At 33.4% G+C, this 19,264-nt stretch overlaps 1 protein-coding gene across 1 annotated transcript in view; it reads right to left on the bottom strand.

Moving 5' to 3' along the window:
- Dpp10 (Dipeptidyl peptidase 10) overlaps window positions 1–18,090 on the bottom strand; it is a 60,466-nt gene extending 42,376 nt beyond the window's left edge. The window contains exons 1-2 of the mRNA XM_077427410.1: window positions 17,881–18,090; window positions 4,680–4,771 (exon numbers count right to left, since the gene is read on the bottom strand). Coding sequence (XP_077283536.1) covers window positions 4,680–4,771; window positions 17,881–18,049 — 261 coding nt within the window. The 5' untranslated portion in view covers window positions 18,050–18,090. The remainder of the gene's footprint in view (window positions 1–4,679; window positions 4,772–17,880) is intronic.
- Between the last annotated feature and the right edge of the window lie 1,174 nt (window positions 18,091–19,264).

Below are 19,264 nucleotides of genomic sequence, written 5' to 3'. Positions count from 1 at the left end.
CTGCCTCATATAAAATAATGAAGAAAAAAAAACAGCAGTCGGCAACCTTTCCGTTTCATTTACGGTCGACTTTGGCCAGACGTATTTTCCTTATTTTTACGTTTTGCAATTTTATTTTTGACGTAAATAATCTTATCTTCCGACAACAGAAGAGGTTCCCCACACACACACATTCGTACACAAGTATACGACCTTTGTAAAGTGGAGAATTCTAATTCGGGATTTTATCTTGTTGGATTTCGTTGGAGCAACATGTACCCGATACGTACCGAAACTGCTAAAATAATATAATAGTTTATACGCAAGACTGTGATATTTGAGGAAACATTCTCAACTGAAAGCACATAAATCAGTTGTATCTAACAAACTCTGCACAGTGGTTTTAGCTTGCCGTTAAATCAGCTACTTTATATTAATATTATGATAATAAAAGATTGAGGTTATGACTTATGTATGTATATTTCAATTGCCAACTCTATTAGTGCTACTATGTATTTTTACTGCAATTACAAAAACAAATCCTAAATTATCCTTTCGCAAAAATTCAGCATCTCGATTTTCGATGGTTCGCAGAAAATGCTGCAAAACTTTGTCCATAGATGTCTCTGTAGCTGTTAATCGTTTGACAGTAGATGTCTTGTTTAATAAATGGGTTTAAGCCTGTTTAAATAATTAATAAAATAATTCTTAATCTGCAATCTGTTTTACAAATGTGCATGATTGATTGAGGAAATAAAATAAAATGAGTAAAAGGCCGAGAAAAATATCAATTCCTTTTGGTCAGCTAAGATAGTAAGGTTTTTAATGTCAACAAAGTTTTTAAACAAAAAAAAATCTAATTTTAGAGTTTGCCTACTGTAATGAAATATAAAGCACTCAATTAAGCGATGCAATCAACAGTTTTATAACCCAACATATTGTAACTTCAATATTTATTTAAACACTTAATTGACACGCGTTTGTAGAAATCGATTCGATTATTTTATTATACATATGTGTTTATTGCGAACCCTTAACACTACCTCTTGAATATATCACAAACTAACGAAAAATATTGACTTTTTTCAATTTCATTAGTATCACAGGATATTTTTAGATGTCACTGTGAAGAAACCAAAATTAATTTCGAGTCATAGCCTCAAATACGAAAGAGCGCGCACCGGTGCGCTTATGGCGATGAAGTGGTCAGTATGCTTATTATTATTATCTTGATTCAACCAGAGCTGGATACTTTCTTTTTTTAATTTTTAATGAAATATACATATTTGTATATGTTACACCGAATCCGTGAAATTGTCTATTACACGCATTCGGCAATTCTCTTGCCGAATGCGTGAAAAATGCAAGCACGTTGCCCAGTTCACGGATTCGGCAAATTCTTTGGCGAATGCGTGTATTCGGCATGAATTTGTCTGCTCAAAGCGTGGAGTCGGCAAATAGACAGCAGCACTCCGGTGTTGTTTTTTTAGAACTGGACAGCGTGGACAACTGTCAAAGTGACAGCTGAATGAGGATGTTTAATTTACATATTATTATGTATAATATGACTATATACATATGTTTCATATTATACATAATAATATGTATAATATGAAACCCTTTGAGCAGACAAATTCATGCCAAATACACGCATTCGCCAAAGAATTTGCCGAATCCGTGAACTGGGCAACGTGCTTGCATTTTTCACGCATTCGAAAATTCTCTTGCCAAATGCGTGTAATAGACAATTTCACGGATTCGGTGTAACATATACATACATACCAATTTAAATAATCATATATATAATATCGCTATTCAGTCTGCGAATAGCGATATTAAATATATGTCTGTCTGTTTGTCTGAGATAACGCTCGCCGTACTATAATAATCGTTTCGATTCGACATACATATGTACGTCACAGCTAAACCACTGCCAAAACGTATATATGTACGAATACAATAACAAAAGAAAAAAAAAATTATATACATATATACTATTTGCTACCAATGTTTCCTCTTGGCAGATAATTTACCACCATTTATTGAACATTTATTTATTTAATTAATTTTTCTATTGGTGTTTTATATTGCTTATATGTACTTATGTAGGTAGGTAGGTAGTTTTTACCTTTTATTTCATATTAAACAATAAAATTTTAATATTAAATAAAATATATTTAAAAGGTATTTGAAAAAAAATTCGACCGCGTGAGGTTCGAACACATGACTGACGACACATTTCTTTTATTTTTTATATTTAATAACTTAAGTTATTAAATGATATATCATCGGGTACATCACTAGTATAATATAATATACAATCGATTACATCATTTTGCACTACTTCTAATAAATTAGGGCAAAATGATGTAATAATAAACTTCGCGCAAAGTTCACACGGAATAAAATCGTACATGTTAAGTAGCGTTTTTAATACAATTATTAAAATTCATTTTCAGACTACGGTGCATAATTTGAATGGCGATAATTTGAACGGCGCATAATTTGAATAATGAACGGCGAATTCACGTTCAAATAGACGCCAAAAAAAAATAACATAAATAAGTAGATATGTATAATATTATATTATGTGAACTCAACTAACAAACGTGGTAACGGAAGATCGATTTTTAATTTGGGACAAAATTTCAGCAATAGTAATTACCGACAGCCACCAAATTTGACGACAACACCTGAGAAGGAGGGAAAGGAGGGGGGGGGAGGAAGGGTGGTGGGTATGAGAGACGTAAGATCGAAATTAATGGACCAGGCACACCTGAATTATTATCCGAAGAGGGGGCGATTGCAGGTAAGAGAGAGGGGGGGGGGGGATGGGGAGGTTTCGTCAGAGTGAAACCTAGGTCGTTTGAAGTTTCGCATAATGGACCCTCGTTGCGGGCTGTCGCTTAATTGAAAACGACGCGTCAAAATTAGGCTGTTTACGCCAAAATCGTCACTCTCGAGTGTTTAACTTGTATCTATGTAAATTGTATACTATTGACGTTTCAATACTTGACACATACACACCTGTACACTATCTAGAGCGATTTGGTTCTAAAATGTACTGCATATGTGGATTTTTAAATCAGTACATGCCCTCATTTAATTAGGGTTGATACGCTTGTATGAGCGTCGATTGCTTCTATTGGCCGTTGAATGGTGATCGCTGATTGGGCTATGAGTGCTGATCACTCATTGGTCGACGACGAGCACTGATAGTCCAATCTCTACGTTACTGTATACGGTTGTCAGGCGTCCCGATTAATCGGGATTGTCACCAGTCTTAAGTCAAGTGTCCCGGTGTCACGAACAAACGTCTCGGGACGCCCAAATGTCCCGGTTTACTACTTTTTAAATTCTTACAGAAGTTTTTAACTCGGAATTAAAAAATATATGTAACATAAAGTATGAAAAAAAGTCGATGACAGATGAAAGAAATAGACTTTCTGTGGATACTGTTGAAAGTATTCTAAAATACATTGAAAACTATGATTTAAATTGCTGCCAAATGTATGATTATCTAATTACAAACAAAATGCTCTTGCAAAAGGCTAAATATAATGAAAACTATAAAAAAATATAGATTTTAGAAACCTATTTATTAAAAAATTGAATTTTTCGTTGCTTTATATTATATTGTTAATTGTTTTTAAATCCAATTTTTTATGACTGCTTTTGTTCCTATTTCAGTAATTAATATAATTAAATTATTTAATATAAATTAAAAATTATTTGATCTGATTTAATTATTTTGGGGGATGGGGTGTCCCGGTTTGACTTGCATGAAATCTGACAACCCTACGTTACACTATTATTTCTGAAATGGGAATGTGTATAGACACATTCAAATCTGGCCGATCGATATTCGCTCGTAATATTTAAGATCTCGCTATAGCCGTGTCCATTTATGAATGTCAGTTTGCCGATGATACTTTACCTATTGTTATGCAATTTCATTGAGATATTGATTTCTGATATGTACTGTATATGCGTGTTGCGAACGTTGATGCACTTTGTATGATAGTTTTTTGTCAAAGTTTCACAGTCGCTATCGATTTTTTATTATACTCCATTATATATTCATTGCGTTGAAAGCATAAGTATTATCTAAATTATACGTACGGTGAGTAAAACTTCATAGTTTTCATAGTTTCAGTTACAATTTTCTACAAACTGAAAATGAAAAATCCGTAAAAGCAATCTCATTTTCTCGTCGCAAATGTTTCTCTTTCAAAATGTCTTGGAAGTTCGCCTATTTAAACTTGTACATAGTTTGGATCTAATAAATCCGTAGTCCAGACTACGGATTTATAATATAAAGCAATTATAATATAAAGCAATAAATCCGTAGTCTGGTACATAGTGCTCAAATCCTCATGAATCTTGAAATGTTTTGATCGTGTAAGTTTATCAATTTTTTTCCTTATACTGATTTATTCAGTAATAATTATTCAGTAATAAACAATTAGAAAATACAAAATGCTTTCGATTCGCGATTACATTTGTATTACATTTTGTACTAAGCTGACTAAATATGATAATGTACTGATGAAAAAAAAGTGTCTATGGGCACTGCACGATAGAAGTATAAACTTAGTTGAAAACTTGGTTTTAAAAGACTGAAGGTCATCTGTGTTACGAAGCGATCTATTGACCAGAGCATGTCTTCCATTAATATAATACAAAATGATGAAACTTACGAATGTAGTATTCGGCATTAACGTTTTGCTGGATCCGTTGACATGCAGAAGACTTATGCCGCCCCATTGGTCTCTGTACACTAATTCTTCACCTGAAAGTCAAAAATAAATTTAGTATTAATTGTAAGTAATTATTTATTTAAATTTTGGACCATTTGGCATAATGCCACAATGGTCCAAACTTATCTAAGCTAAAATAAATTCAAATTTATATGTACAAGTTTGGCCATATATGTGATGCCACCATGGTAAATATAATATTAATTTTAAAAATACTAGTTATAAATATAACAACCCCCATCCCTATTTAGTGGCCGTTCAACGATCTTTCGCTACCTTGAGAAAATATTTTATGTAAATTTTAAAGATTTTAAATTTCACGTTTACAGGTTTTGGTGATTTATCGGGCTTCGTTTGATTTTGTTAGCTTAAACACAAAACCTCGTCTTGTTCGTGGTTAGAATTTTAGTCGAGATTGAAAAAATATTCAATTTGCGTCTAGCTATGGAAGCTATGATATAATGGAATAATAAATTCAGGTGGGCCCTCCTTGTCAGGGTTTGCCGATTTTATTTGATTTGATTGTTGAGACAGTCCCACTCAAAATTGCCACCATCAAATATTCATGACTGTGTGCTTAGACCGTATATACGGCGGTTGATGCTCGAACATTTCACCCTTTGAATACATAATCACAAATTTATTAAAAAAAACCTTGAGACAAGCTTATACACCTCTAATCGTTAGAAATTACACACGCTTGAATTAATTATAAATTTGTATATCATCACCTATACTATTGTAGCATATACTAAAAGGAGCCGCCGTTATAATTGGTTTTCGAGGATTATCTCCAGGCTTAAGTGCTGTCGGCTAACAACGGAGACCCCCGAATGGACTTAGTGGTCGGTAACGGCACCCAGCCACTTCTCATTAGAGTCCTCAGAACTGACAGTGCAAAAGCGTGGGACTGCATGCCGAGACCGTGGGACTGCGTATCTGGTTCGTGACTATAACAATAGGTAAACAAACGCGTCGAGGCAAATGCAGTGAGCGACCTGCCCTTTATAAGCAGGTACTTGGGCCATATCAAGGCATTCTGGACGGAGCACTGGCAGTGCGTGGATCTCCTTAATCACCCAATAAATGCAGTGAAGCGACTTTGACCTTTTATTTGGATTCTCCACCCACCCCTACGCAATACTATTATACCTATTGTACATTATACTCAAACTCTGTGCTATGATAGAACCGAACTATCGCATTCATCTCAGCACTTGACCGCGATGGCTTATAGTAACACACAGGATACCGTGCGCACAAATTTGTGCGTTTGAAAAACTTCCTTTGGCTACCGTGCGCACAAATTTGTGCGTTGCGTCACTCCTACTTCATATAAAGAAAAAACACGTTGAACCTCGTATTTCTTGTAATTTATTCATATCGGGGCTTAGTAAAAGATGTCGTTGGTGATATTTAACTAAAATAATTTTAAAAAAGTCGATATTGAAAAATCTAGAAGGTTAGAAACTGGACTATAGCAAATGTACCAAATATTTCTTTAAATTTACAAAATATTTCTTTGGTTATGCCGAAGATGTCTCAAATTTTATTTTATTTAACTAAAGCGTATAGGAGGTTTGTAAAAATAATAGAACAGATCGTCATCGACCTTCTCAGAGGTTCGAAACCAGCGAAAATTTCATTATTGTATGAATTTCATATTGTGTTTAAATAACGTGTGTGTGTGTAAATAATAAAAATATGTAATACTATCAAAAACCATTAAGTGAGTTTATCGATAATATATTATAATATAAAGGAAACTTTTAAATAAATATTGTGTAAATATCTACCAATCAATCAAATGTGAATATCTATATAAGGGGTGCAGTTTGCTGGGTGAATGCTTTTTTTGTGTTTTTAGTTGAATAAATATGTTTGATTTTTTTTATATTCATGTTCTGAAGAAAATATCACCATTGTTTACTATGTGCCCTTTTATATTTCTTCGGTAATTTATTGCCTACACTTGACTCCTGGTTACTAACCACTGCACTAGGTAATAAACACATTTTGGGGGGACCTTTTTTTTTCTCACATCTGTTTTATGTTCCTCTTAGATTTTGCCGATGTCCTAAAATTCTCTCACTGATATTGTTATTTATGACGAAAGAGGATTAACCTTGTTCGATGTCGGCAATTCCAAAGCGCATATGGAATTGCATCTGACTGCATTGTATTTATAGGTTTCAAATAACGACATTTGTTGTTTTTGTTACACAAAGGTTCACTGCTGCTAGATTTTTTTTGTTTATTTATAAAATATGTATATTTGCCATATTTATACACATTTTAATTATTTATTTTATTAGTACGCGACTCACAGTTTGACTTTTACTGATTTTACAATTACGAAATTTTAAGATAGTCCATACGAAACTGCATTTCAAATTTCACTTTTATACGTTTACTGGTAAAAGAGATATGACATTTTAAACAGTTACAGTTTTATGCAAAGATTAGCGCAAATTCTCCCCGCCGCACGCCTGTTTCTTTAGCAATAGCCCGTGGTATCCTATGTGGTAATATTATTAAAGACCTTGCACTGAAGTATATTGTAATAATATTATATAGTTAAATAAGGATATACTATAATGTGGAAGAATACATAAATACATGCGGTTTTATAAATGTATAATAGATTTCTATCTTGGTTTTGATCACTTTTTAGTGTGAAAAATAAATTTTGAAAATTCAATCTGACGTTGACTTCTGACTATTTTGGTAAAACCAAAACCGGAATAACAAATCGGAACAATCGAAAATCCGACGATCGGAATTCATTGAAACAAACAAACGTACACAGAGGTGATCGTAAAAGTCCATCGTTAAATTATTATTATGGGTATTTATGGCGTTTTCGCGATTTATGACTCATTTTCGCTTTTACACGGCAACACGCAACGAGGCTATCGCTAAAACCGATCGAGCCAATCTAGATTTCAAAAGTGTACATATCCACATATTATCAAGTGTATTTTATATACATACATGTATATATATATATACTATTTAAGGGTGGAAACAATCTATTTGCGAAAGCTTGGCGTGATCCCGGCCAACAAATTAACGGCCGTTAACTATCCCGGTTCCGCAGAGAGGTAACCATCTCTCTCTCTCTCTCCCGTCCTCCGTTAATGTTTTCCTAATTGCGGATCCGGAATTTATAGTCGGAGACGAGAGGGTTAACAGCTTCTCGCACGCAAAACGCACTTTAGAATGCTGTAGTTCTAGCAACGAATATCATATATTTGCAAAAATATTTTTGGACAATCTTCATATTGTTATGGCCACTCCCCACTTTAATGTATTATATTATATGTATAAATAGAAGGTTACGGTCAGTTAGATTTAGCTTTGTATAGCTGTTATCAGCTCATTACTAGTTCAGTGATGTGACCAGTTGCACTGCGCCATACGACCGGCAGTTCCTCTTCCACTTTAAGCAATAAAAATATAGTGAAAAAAGAAAAAGTTATAGGCAGCCTTTGCCTTCTTGGGCTTCGCCCTCGGCGCCCCCCTTAGCCTTTGCCCTTATACAAAAAAATCTAATCGGTGCCTTTGAATCGAAAAAAAAAAATCGAACGTGTTGTTGCCACCCAACGACCACCCAACGACTAACCAGGATACATACAAAGTATATATTAGATTAAATTATATGCATACTGGATTAAATTATATATTAGATTAAATTATTATATATTAGATTAAATCATATGCATACTGGATTAAATTATATATTAGATTAAATTATATGCAAACTGGATTAAAATACCGGCCATTTAATTTGTTGCCTAAAAAAATTGTGTTGCATGTTCAAAAATTTAATATTTTTTCCCTCAAATAACCATTAATATTGACAACGATTAATAATTTATTTTCAGAATATACAATTCTTTAGAATATGATTTTTTTCTAAACGTGTTAAGTTGATAAATTAAATAGCCACAAATTTTCCAACAAGATATTCCCGGTTTCTTTTAATTGCAAAATTTATAGGCAACTGAAAACTTTGATTTATTTCATTTTAATTTCCTCTTTTTTTAAGTAACATATTATAGTTTTTACCAGAACGTAAATTTATTTAACAGAAGAAAATAATACATTATATTATATCGAACTAATGTTAATTTTTTTTCAGACACATGTAAAATGAATGATGTAACAACATATTTAAATGTTACTTTAAAATGAATATATTGCATCTAAACGTATGTATATTTATGTATATGATAATATTTGTGTTTGGGAAATAAATTGATTTGTAAAAACAGGAAAAAATATGCAAATAAAAGAAAATCAAAAAAATAAATCTTCTATTTGTCAATGGACGGATAAAATGGGACAAATGCAAAGCACGTAAAAGACGAGAAGTATTGTCACCTAGCTACATATATACTGTGTAAATATGAACAATTGTTTATTTGTCCGCTATGCAAATATACAGTTTTCAATTTAAAAACGCTAAATTTGTCACATGTCACGGTACTAAGACTCTACCTGTATACAATTTTCCTGTTTGTATATTTTATTTTTGGATCATTGTATTGCATTATAATTACTTGTAATGCCACAATAATCTTAACTCGTAGGTTTATAATTTTCTTAAGATTGCTTTAAAATATATTTAAAAAAAATCAATTAGAAACAAAATTAAAATGATTAGCAAAAGATTCGAAAATACTCGTAACGTGTTGCGGTGTTTAACGATTTTGTGGTTTTTTAAAATAAACACAATACTATGTTTAGAACTTTAATAGGTTCTTGTATAAACATATGTGTGGGATTTAGTTTTCTAGCCTAGAATAATGCATTTATGTATATAATGATTAGGTTGGCAACATGAGTTGAAGAATGGTTGAGTTGTCATCTTGTACATGTTACGCGTCGAACGACAGTTCGTTGTGGTGATAAACAATGTTATAAACTAGGATTGTCAGGCGTCCCGATTAATCGGGATTGTCACCAGTTTTAAGTCTCGTGTCCCGGTGTCCCGAATAAACCTCTCGAGACGCCCAAATGTACTGGTTTACTTTTTAAATTCCTACAGAAGTTTTTAGCTCAGAATTAACATAAACTATAAACAAAAAGTCGATGTCTGGACCAAATAGTCTGGTAAACACTGCAGCAATATTCAACAATGAATGATTTGTCTCTGTCTTATACTTTCTGGAGAACTATTTATGTGGAAACAAAAACGTGTATCAGGTATCAATCAATTTATCTTGAATCGATAATTTTCTTACACTCTGAATGATTCATTACACGCAGACGTGGAATAGACACTGTCAGAACAGAAAGACTAAAATATTTCTGTGATTTTGCTAATATTGAATATAAAAATCTACTCTCACATTCAAACACTAAGTGGCTATCACTATACCTGCAATAGAACGCACTCTAAAACTATTTGAAGCTTTAAAAGCTTTTTTTAGCTGAAGAAAAAGCACCAAAAACCCTATTAGATTTTTTCACTAATCCTCTTATTGAAGTCTATCTTTGGTTTCTTCATTTGAATTGTAGCACTTTTCATTTGCATATATTAAAAATAGAAGGGGAAAAAATCAATTATAGATGTTCTAAATATTATCACTTTGATTGGAAATATATTTATAGAAAAGTCAAAGATCTGATGATTTTTTTTAGGGGGGGGGGATGTCCCGGTTTGAATTGCATGAAATCTGACAACCCTATATAAACCGCTTAACGGGTCTCATTTTACCAGGTCTCTTGACAACCAGATCCTACATACATAATGCTATGTACATCGCTTATCAATGTAGTTCCCACAGTATTAAATTCATTTTTCACACGTTCATGTACGTGAATAAAAAGTCCATTAGAAATTCCTGTAAAAGGATATTCAGATAAGATAGGAATGCCGATATAGATAAAGAAATCATGTATATAGATCGAAATTCGACCACATTAGTCAGTCATCACCATCGACTCCGCAAGTGACAGTCAGTCAGTTACCATCCGACTCATTAAGCAGTCATTACCATCGACTCCGAGAGTAGCAGTCAATACATCAGCAGAATAGACCTAAATAGTGCAAGTTAAAGTGAAACAGTTCTACGCGTCTCATATATGTATATTAAAGTTCACGTTCTATTATCATGTTTTCGAATATATAAATCACCAGATAAATAAATGTAAATTTAAAGTTTTAATAAAGAAATCTTGGTTGGGAGTTGACGAAATTGTCATCCTAATTAAGTAATTTTTAAAAAGAAAAGCTTTCATTGGAACGTGACAATACATATTTATTTATTTTTTACAATTTCGCCATTTATTTTACAATTTATTACATTGACTATGCCTATGGCTAATTTATTAATTTATTACAATAGACATTGAAAACTCATAATTAACGAGACATCTAAATACATAATTATTACATACACATGTAAATTGAAACAATATCTGACATCTAGCGTGGTCTAGTGGTGAATGTTGAATTATCTCGTACTTGATGTTACGAGTTCGATTCCCGCTAAGTCTCGCTATTGGCCAGACCTTGATTTGTCAAGGTCGATCGTTTCTTATCAGAATTTACCAATTTTTCTGATTTTCATTGAAACGATTCCTGTAAAATTGGCGTTTCCTTCCCAATTTTCTGTTGCGAACCTTTAGTTATTGTTATATCTTAGGTTTCGCCATATTGCTCACCATAGATGTCTCTGTGTTTGTTTATCGAATATAAAATTCATATTGTTACATGAAAGTTATTCATCGTTATTTATCGTATTAATACGATATTGGTAATATCTGACGATATATGTCAGATATTGTTTAGATTTACATGTATCTATGTAATAATTATGTGGACCAAGAAGGCGCATTTGGGGTTTACCTGGGCTTATTTGGGCCTTCCTGGTATATTTGTATATATGTATGTAAATAAATCTATGGTCAGATATTATAAATATCGTATAAATACGATTAATAACATTTTTTATGTAACAATACGAATTTTTACATTCGATAAACAACCACAGAGACATGTATGTATATTGAGGGAAATCGGGCGAAATCTGAGATATAACAATAACTTAAGGTTTGCAACAGAAAATTGTGAAGGAAAAGCCAATTTTACAGGAACCGTTTCAATGAAAATCAGAAAAATTGGCAAATTCTGAAAAATCGACTTTGACAAACCAAGGTCTGGCTAACAACGAGACTCTTAGTGGGAATCGAACCCGTGACATCACGCACGAAAGAATTCAATACTCACCACTAGACCACGCTGCTGGTTAAATATGTATATGTGTATTTATAAGTATATATACTATAACAATTAATTTATGAGTAACGATTAATTTAATCGCTCTCTTGAGGCATGTAATGATCGATTTAAATAATTCGTGAAAATCTCGTGGAAAACCTCGATTTTTCCGCACAACAAACTACATTTTTTTGTAAAGTTTGGTGCTTGGAGTTTTCAAAATATTTAATGTTTTAAATAAGCTAATTTATTTCACGTAGATACGAACTTGTTAAGACGCGTGTTCATATAATAGGTAAGCCCTCTGAACAAACGACAATAATTTAATATATTAAATCTGCGCGCATAAATTAAATTTATTTCGCCGCCCACGTACATACATACGTACATACATTTATGAGCTATATTGAAGTGAACGAACGAGGCAAATGTTTGAGAATTATTAAACGACCGCCTTCAAACTCGATTAATAACCCTCGCAGCACCTGAGACCACTCAATTGAAAACGGCTGAGTACAGCTCAACTTTGTCAATTGCGTGTTCCTCCCCTTCATCTTCTTCTACTTCTTATTCTTCTCCGATTTCTGTTAGGACGAAATTATTATTTTGCAGAATATTCTCCCCCCCCCCTCCACCACCCTTCCACCTACCCAAACCTTAGAGCAGCTGCTCTTAAACTTGCTAGGGTTGAATTGTCGCTCGAATGCTGACTAAGCCTATGAGAAATTCGCATCCTGGAAATTATTGCTAGCGTCATCAATAAGACAAGACGGCGAAAAATCTGTCATACATAAATATAAAATATTTATTCGATATATCCGTTTTCTAAATCAGTATGTACTACATACAATGTGTAATTTGATATGTACATAAAATGACATTTAAATAGGTCACATGTGAGTCAACTGTTTGCCATTAACATTATGAAAGTAGACTAATAAATTACAGTGTAGTTTTAGGATGTTGGCATTATATTATATAATAGTTGACTTCTCATACGAACTTCACTAATTCAATTAACCAAAAAGGTGAAATTTAAAGTTTGTTTTACGTATAATACAAATAAACTGCGGAGAAAGGTTTTTCCTTACATATAAAACTTCTTACATGAAAAGTTACCTTTCGCTAACTACTTTCAATAAAGGCTTAAATAATTTTCAATTATAATTCTAGATTGAATTGGTCCCATTTAAATTGAAAACTCATTCCAATTCAGACTATGACTTCAATTATATTGGAATTGTGTGTGTTACATTCGAAGTGACTTTTCATTTGTAATATACAATTGTACATATATGTAATAACTAGTAAATTATTACTCTAAAAATGCAAATACACTTTTATAGTTTAATTTAATATCTCTGACAGTTCTAATGTTTTTAAAAATGGTTTAGAATTAAAAAATGCGTTAATATTTGCTAGGTATTATGAATTATGATAATGAGAATTGTATTACGAAAACTCTAAGGATGTGTTCAAAACAAAAAAAAATGTGACTTTCCAACTCAATTTACTAGTCGAATGTATTCACGAAAACCTAACCTTTCTATCGAACCTGCCACCAACTTATAATTGAGGTGTATTTTCAGTTGTAATATATTTTGACCAGTTGGAATGGAATTCGGCATATGTCTTCCAACTAGTCAAAATATACTACAACTGGATATACACCTCAACTATAACGGTAGTTGATACCATGTTAGATGGAATATATTACAACTAGAATATACACTTCGACTTACATTAAATTTTAACTCTCACTAAGCCATTTCAACCACGCCTGTGACTCCGATTTTAACTTTTAATCCAACTTCGACTTTACTTCCAGCTACGATTTCAACTTACCTCTGTTTTGAAACTACGTAAAGCTACATACATACAACCAGTGGCGTAGACTAGTGGTTAGTATATTATGCTTTTATGGGCAGAGTGGTCATGGGTTTAAGTCCAACTAGAGTCTCGCTGCTGTTTGTGACTCCAGGTCGATCGTTTGACAATTTTTCTGATTTTCATTGAAACAGTTCCTGTAAAATAGGCATCTCTTTTTTTCTAATCTCAAGTCATTGAGCGTCTCGCGGTTCACTAATTTGATTATAAAATGCTCAAAAATTTCTGTTGTATGAATTCGCATTGTATACAAATCCTTATGTACATATATTGATTGTATTACGTTATGATCGTACGAATTAACTATTTGAGTGCTATCGTCTTTTCTGTTGAAAGTCCGCCACGCTGAAAATTTCGCCAACATTTTCAACTAGAATTATTAAGAAATACAATAGAAAGCAGATATAATCTGTATAAGTGCACTCGTCGCTTTGGAGCGATCCGTAAAGGCGAGTGTTCATGTTCTATAAAATTACATAAAATAAAATAAAATAAATAAAAACAAAATATTATCCTGACTATTAAAATTAGTCTATTCATCACTTTAATAGTGACTTTTAATTCATCTCCAAATATGATTGTAATCACCTTTATTTAGGAATATAAATCTGATTCTTATTCCAATTCTGACTATCACTTCATTTCCACTTCTATTTACAACTACGACTTGTTGACTTCCATTTCAACTTCAACAAATATTTCAACTCTTCAACAAAAATTTCAATTCACAAGATTGAACAAATCTTTGACTCCGACTAACACAAATCGCAATTCTTGACTTGAACTTCATCAAAAATAATAAAAAATCCTGGTCTAAATACATATTGTAGCGTATACAAAAAGGAACCACCGTTTGGTTTCGAGGGTTATCTCCAGACAGTCGGCTAACAATGGAGACCCCTGAATTGACTTAGTGGTCGGTAACGGCATCCGGTTACTTTCCGTTAGAGTTTTCAGAACTAACAGCGCGAAAGCGTGGGACTGCATGCCTTGGACCGTGGGACTGCGTGTCCGTGTACGTGCCTAAGGGCCGGGCCGCACCGCTCAACTCGCGAACAACTTGGTTGAGGGCGACCAGACCAATGCATGCAGGTAGATGGAACATGCCGCACTCGTCAACTTGTTTGTCGCACACATTTCCATACATTTTTTCGTGTCACGCAACAAATCGGCCGACAAAGTTGCACGGTGCGGCCCGGCCCCAAGCAATGGAGCAAACGGACGTCGAAGATGCAGTGAACGACTTGCCCTTTATAAGCTTCGGCCATATCAAGCCATTCTGGAAGGAGCACTGGCAGTGCGTGGATCTCCTTAATCACCCAATAAATGCTGTGAAGCGACTGTAACCTTTTATTTGGATTCTCCACCCACCCCTACGCAAAAATATTATGAAAAAATTTAAAAATATAAACCCAAAAATAAGAACCTAATAATAAAATATGACACCATTAAAACCACGCTTGCTCGAAACCCACTTATTATATATGTACATATTTAAATTATACAATTACTAAAAAGTAACGAACCATAAATTAATATAAAACATCCCTCACCAGAAGACTCAGCGCGTCCTTGACGTTTGTTTATGAATTAAATTAAGCCCGCTTTACACCGCACACTCTACCGTAAGCTTTCCGAGTCGGATCTAAATATAGCGATAAACAAATATAGCACAGCTTGAGCTCCCCTGGCCGATTTTCAATTAAATCCGACAATACCTGAGTCGACTTCGCGGCTGGAACAACCCGACTTTGCCGTTCGAATTGGTAATTTTCGTTAAATAAATCGAGCCCTTTATCGCCGTCATTGGACTTAAGCACGAGAGCAGTAAAGCGCTCACACACACACACCGTCGCTTACGACCTTTCCACGATGAGCCACTCGCAAAGCGTGTTTTCGCTTTTGTCGGCGACCCGAACAAACATTGCGTGAATTATTACGCGGTAATTTCGCGTCTAGAACTATTGTGTTATAAGCGTGTGTGCGAATTATTTCGCATATGGTTATTTGATCTCGTACACGCTTGTAAGGGAGGTTAAGATCGGCTGGCACGGAAATTAGTCATTTTGCGAATATTGGAAGTAGAATAAAATTGGAAGTAAAAACTTAAAATTTAGGGATGCGAATAATTTTATTTTACATGTTTTTTTTTAGCTTCACTCTATTAATTCGGTAATATTCCTGCCCGTTAAAAAATTTGATGTGATTTTGAACCACTTCCACTCTTCAGGTCGTTTTTATATCATACCGACATAAGGGGCTAACATTGGAGTAAGTTAATGTCTCCGACATGAAGCTAGAGGAATTAAATCATTAATGAACTCGTTAAAAATTACATCGGAATCTTATATCAGATTGAAGCGATGATAGCAATTTATCCAAACACGTCTTTCTACCACACTTTCGCAACTCACAAGCTAAACAGTTATTTTTTTCACTCCCAATTACTCTCATCTCATTTAAACATTATATTACATGCGTTTATACTGTCTCATGTAAGTTTTAAATCCTCCAATATAATAAATAAAGTAATATATTGAAGTATTTTGACCAAATCACGCAGAAATTGTTGGATAGAGATTTTTTGGATCATCCACACTCTTCATTGGAAGACCAATGGAGGTCGAAATCCTCAGGAATGAGGATATGGACAAGAATATATTTAGGATCAAGATTATTTGCTGCCGGGCAAGCCTACGGTGACATTAGCATAGTGAAATTACTAAATGTACTGTGCATTGAAGAATTAGACTGCTCTAAATTAAGTGACAAGACACAACATTCTGGAACTCTTAAATAATTATGGTAAAAAATAGCTTTTTATTACTGTTAAATAAAAAAACTTGTTTTTAAATGTTTTCTTTTACCAGACAAGTTTTCCAGACGGTGGACACGGTTGACAAATCAATGTATGATTGCACTCGTGATTATTTTTACGATCGTGAATACTTCAATTATATCTGTATGGTTAATTTATGCACTAACTAAAAAATATGTCTATTCCTTCTAACGTTTATTCTGTAGTTGGCCAACTTAAATAATGTACACACTTCCTTGTACATGTTTACATAAATCAACTAAATGTAAACTTTAACTATAAAATACTCATAAGACCGAATTTCATACTTAATATTTGATACACAGTGGTCATTGATCAAAAATTTATATTTGAGAAAACTGAATAAATATTTCGACTTCTTTAAGTTTAACAAAAAAGTCTATCTAATAATACATACAATGTAATAAACACAGCTTTAGCTAATTGTTACTAAAATCAACTCTGTAGAAAATTCACAGCTCAGTCGAGTATTAAATTGTTGAAATTGAGGTGTGCGGTTTGGTATTTTTACAAACCTCCTTAACGTTTCACTTACGATTACAATTCAGGAAAAAATTTGCCTCTTATCCGATCATTTTCATACTTTGCCATATTGTTCATTTTGGTCATCAATATATGTAAGTACATAAATGGATCCTCCGCCATTACGATAGAGATAAAATATCGTTTAAGACGCGTTTGAAGTTTGCAAATTTGAAATCTGGGTGACGTTTATGTAGTCTTTAGTTTTATACATAGATGGCGGTAGTAAAAAAACATAGATGGCGGTAGTAAAATAAAATTATTGGTATTTTTATTCAAAATAATAATTAAAATGGTTTAAGTGATTGAATGTTTTATTTGATTTGTTTTCAAATATTGAAAGTCTTGAAGATCAGATAAGAAAATGTACAAAATCAAAGAATCAACTTCTGATCTAAAAAAAACTTTAAGTAATCAATCAAGGCCGTCGCAATGATTCATTACATTACAGAATTGCATTGAAGAATGAAGGAAGAGGAAAAAAGAGAAAAGCACAAGTTACATTGACTATGAACGAGAAAGACACTCAGATGGTATTTATGAATGTAAAAATAAAGTCACAATTACTGGATTAAAAAAACGAGTGTTTTTAAGAACAAAACAGATTGGAATGCAAATGCAGTGATTACATAAACAAATCTACAATAGATGAACAAGTTTACCTGACACCCAGGTGCCGTTGAATCTCAAAGGCACCAGATCGCCACTTAGCAGGTCCTGCACCTTAAGTCGTCGTCCTCTAATCCTGGGTCCCTCCTCGGGAGGAGTCAGGAGTACCACCGAAGTCACGATCAGGGCCAGGACCGTCACGATGACGAGCAGGGCAATCATAATTCCACGCCAATTGCGCTGGTTGGGATTGGCCGACACCAGCTCCTGAAACAAGTCAAAAAAGGACACAACCACTTAAAAGTATGTAGAACTGGAACACATACCATAAAACGTGAGATTTAAATTGGCCAATCCGTACTATTGATTCTAATTGGGTCACTAGTCCTCGTTTCCTACCCTAGTATACCCAAAGGGGACGTATAATATTATATGAGTGCCTGGATCATTGTGTGTGGTACGTACAGATGTGTGTATACTCCACATATAGTATGACATAATTGAATTATAGATTTGGTGTTCGAATTGAATTTATTATTAGTTGCAAATTCCGAATCGATATACTGTGAAAATATTGTAGTCGTTAAAATTGTATCGTTTCAAATTGCTTTTAATAAAACGATATTGTTTTCTTCGTACAAAAAAGTATTCGATGTCAAAACGTGGCGAAAATTTGTCAAAACTTTTTGTATTGAATATTGAAAAAATGTACTTTGATGGATCGTTACGAATATAAGTTAGTTATTGGATTTTAGAGGAAAAAAAAATGGTTATTTATACAATATCATAGAGATATGTATGGAAAAATTCAATAGTAATAATATTTTGAGAAATACATATATTTTACAAAGTGGGTAGCATATTTACATATAATATTAGAACATTTAACACGCTATCAAGTGGAATTTTGAAGGAAAGGTTGCCAATTTGGTGGAACCATTGCAAGAGAACATTCTTAAAGTTCATACATACTCCATCAATTACAAAAAATATTTTTTAACACAGTATTAAAAAACTTTCATTCGTGAAAAAAGAGCTTTAATTAAATAAAAAGTAAATTATTTCCTTTGCCAATGGACACAGTTAAAAAAAAGCAAAAAAGCAAAAAGTTCACGCCTCTAATCATCCCAACTCCCTCTTACTCGAAGCTCAGAGGGAAAAAAACCTTTTAAAAATGAACATTTGTTTCATTTTTAATTGCCGTAACGCGAGTTGTCTTTTATGTCCCCCCTTTTATAATTTACCTCGTTAAAATTGTACGAATCCTACATTCACTATATATAACATCGTATATTCTCATCCCTCTCGTCGAAGCGCGTTTATTTAAAGAGTAAATAGAAAACGAACAGACGTCAAGAGATTTTCCATTCCCACCCCCCCCTTCCCCTTCTGACTTCCCTTTATTCCGTCCCTTACCCTATTTCTCCAGTCTCGTTT

This window comes from Arctopsyche grandis, chromosome 3, assembly GCF_051622035.1.
Source record: "Arctopsyche grandis isolate Sample6627 chromosome 3, ASM5162203v2, whole genome shotgun sequence".
NCBI lineage: Eukaryota > Metazoa > Arthropoda > Insecta > Trichoptera > Hydropsychidae > Arctopsyche > Arctopsyche grandis.
This window is presented reverse-complemented; position numbering and strand designations above follow the sequence as displayed.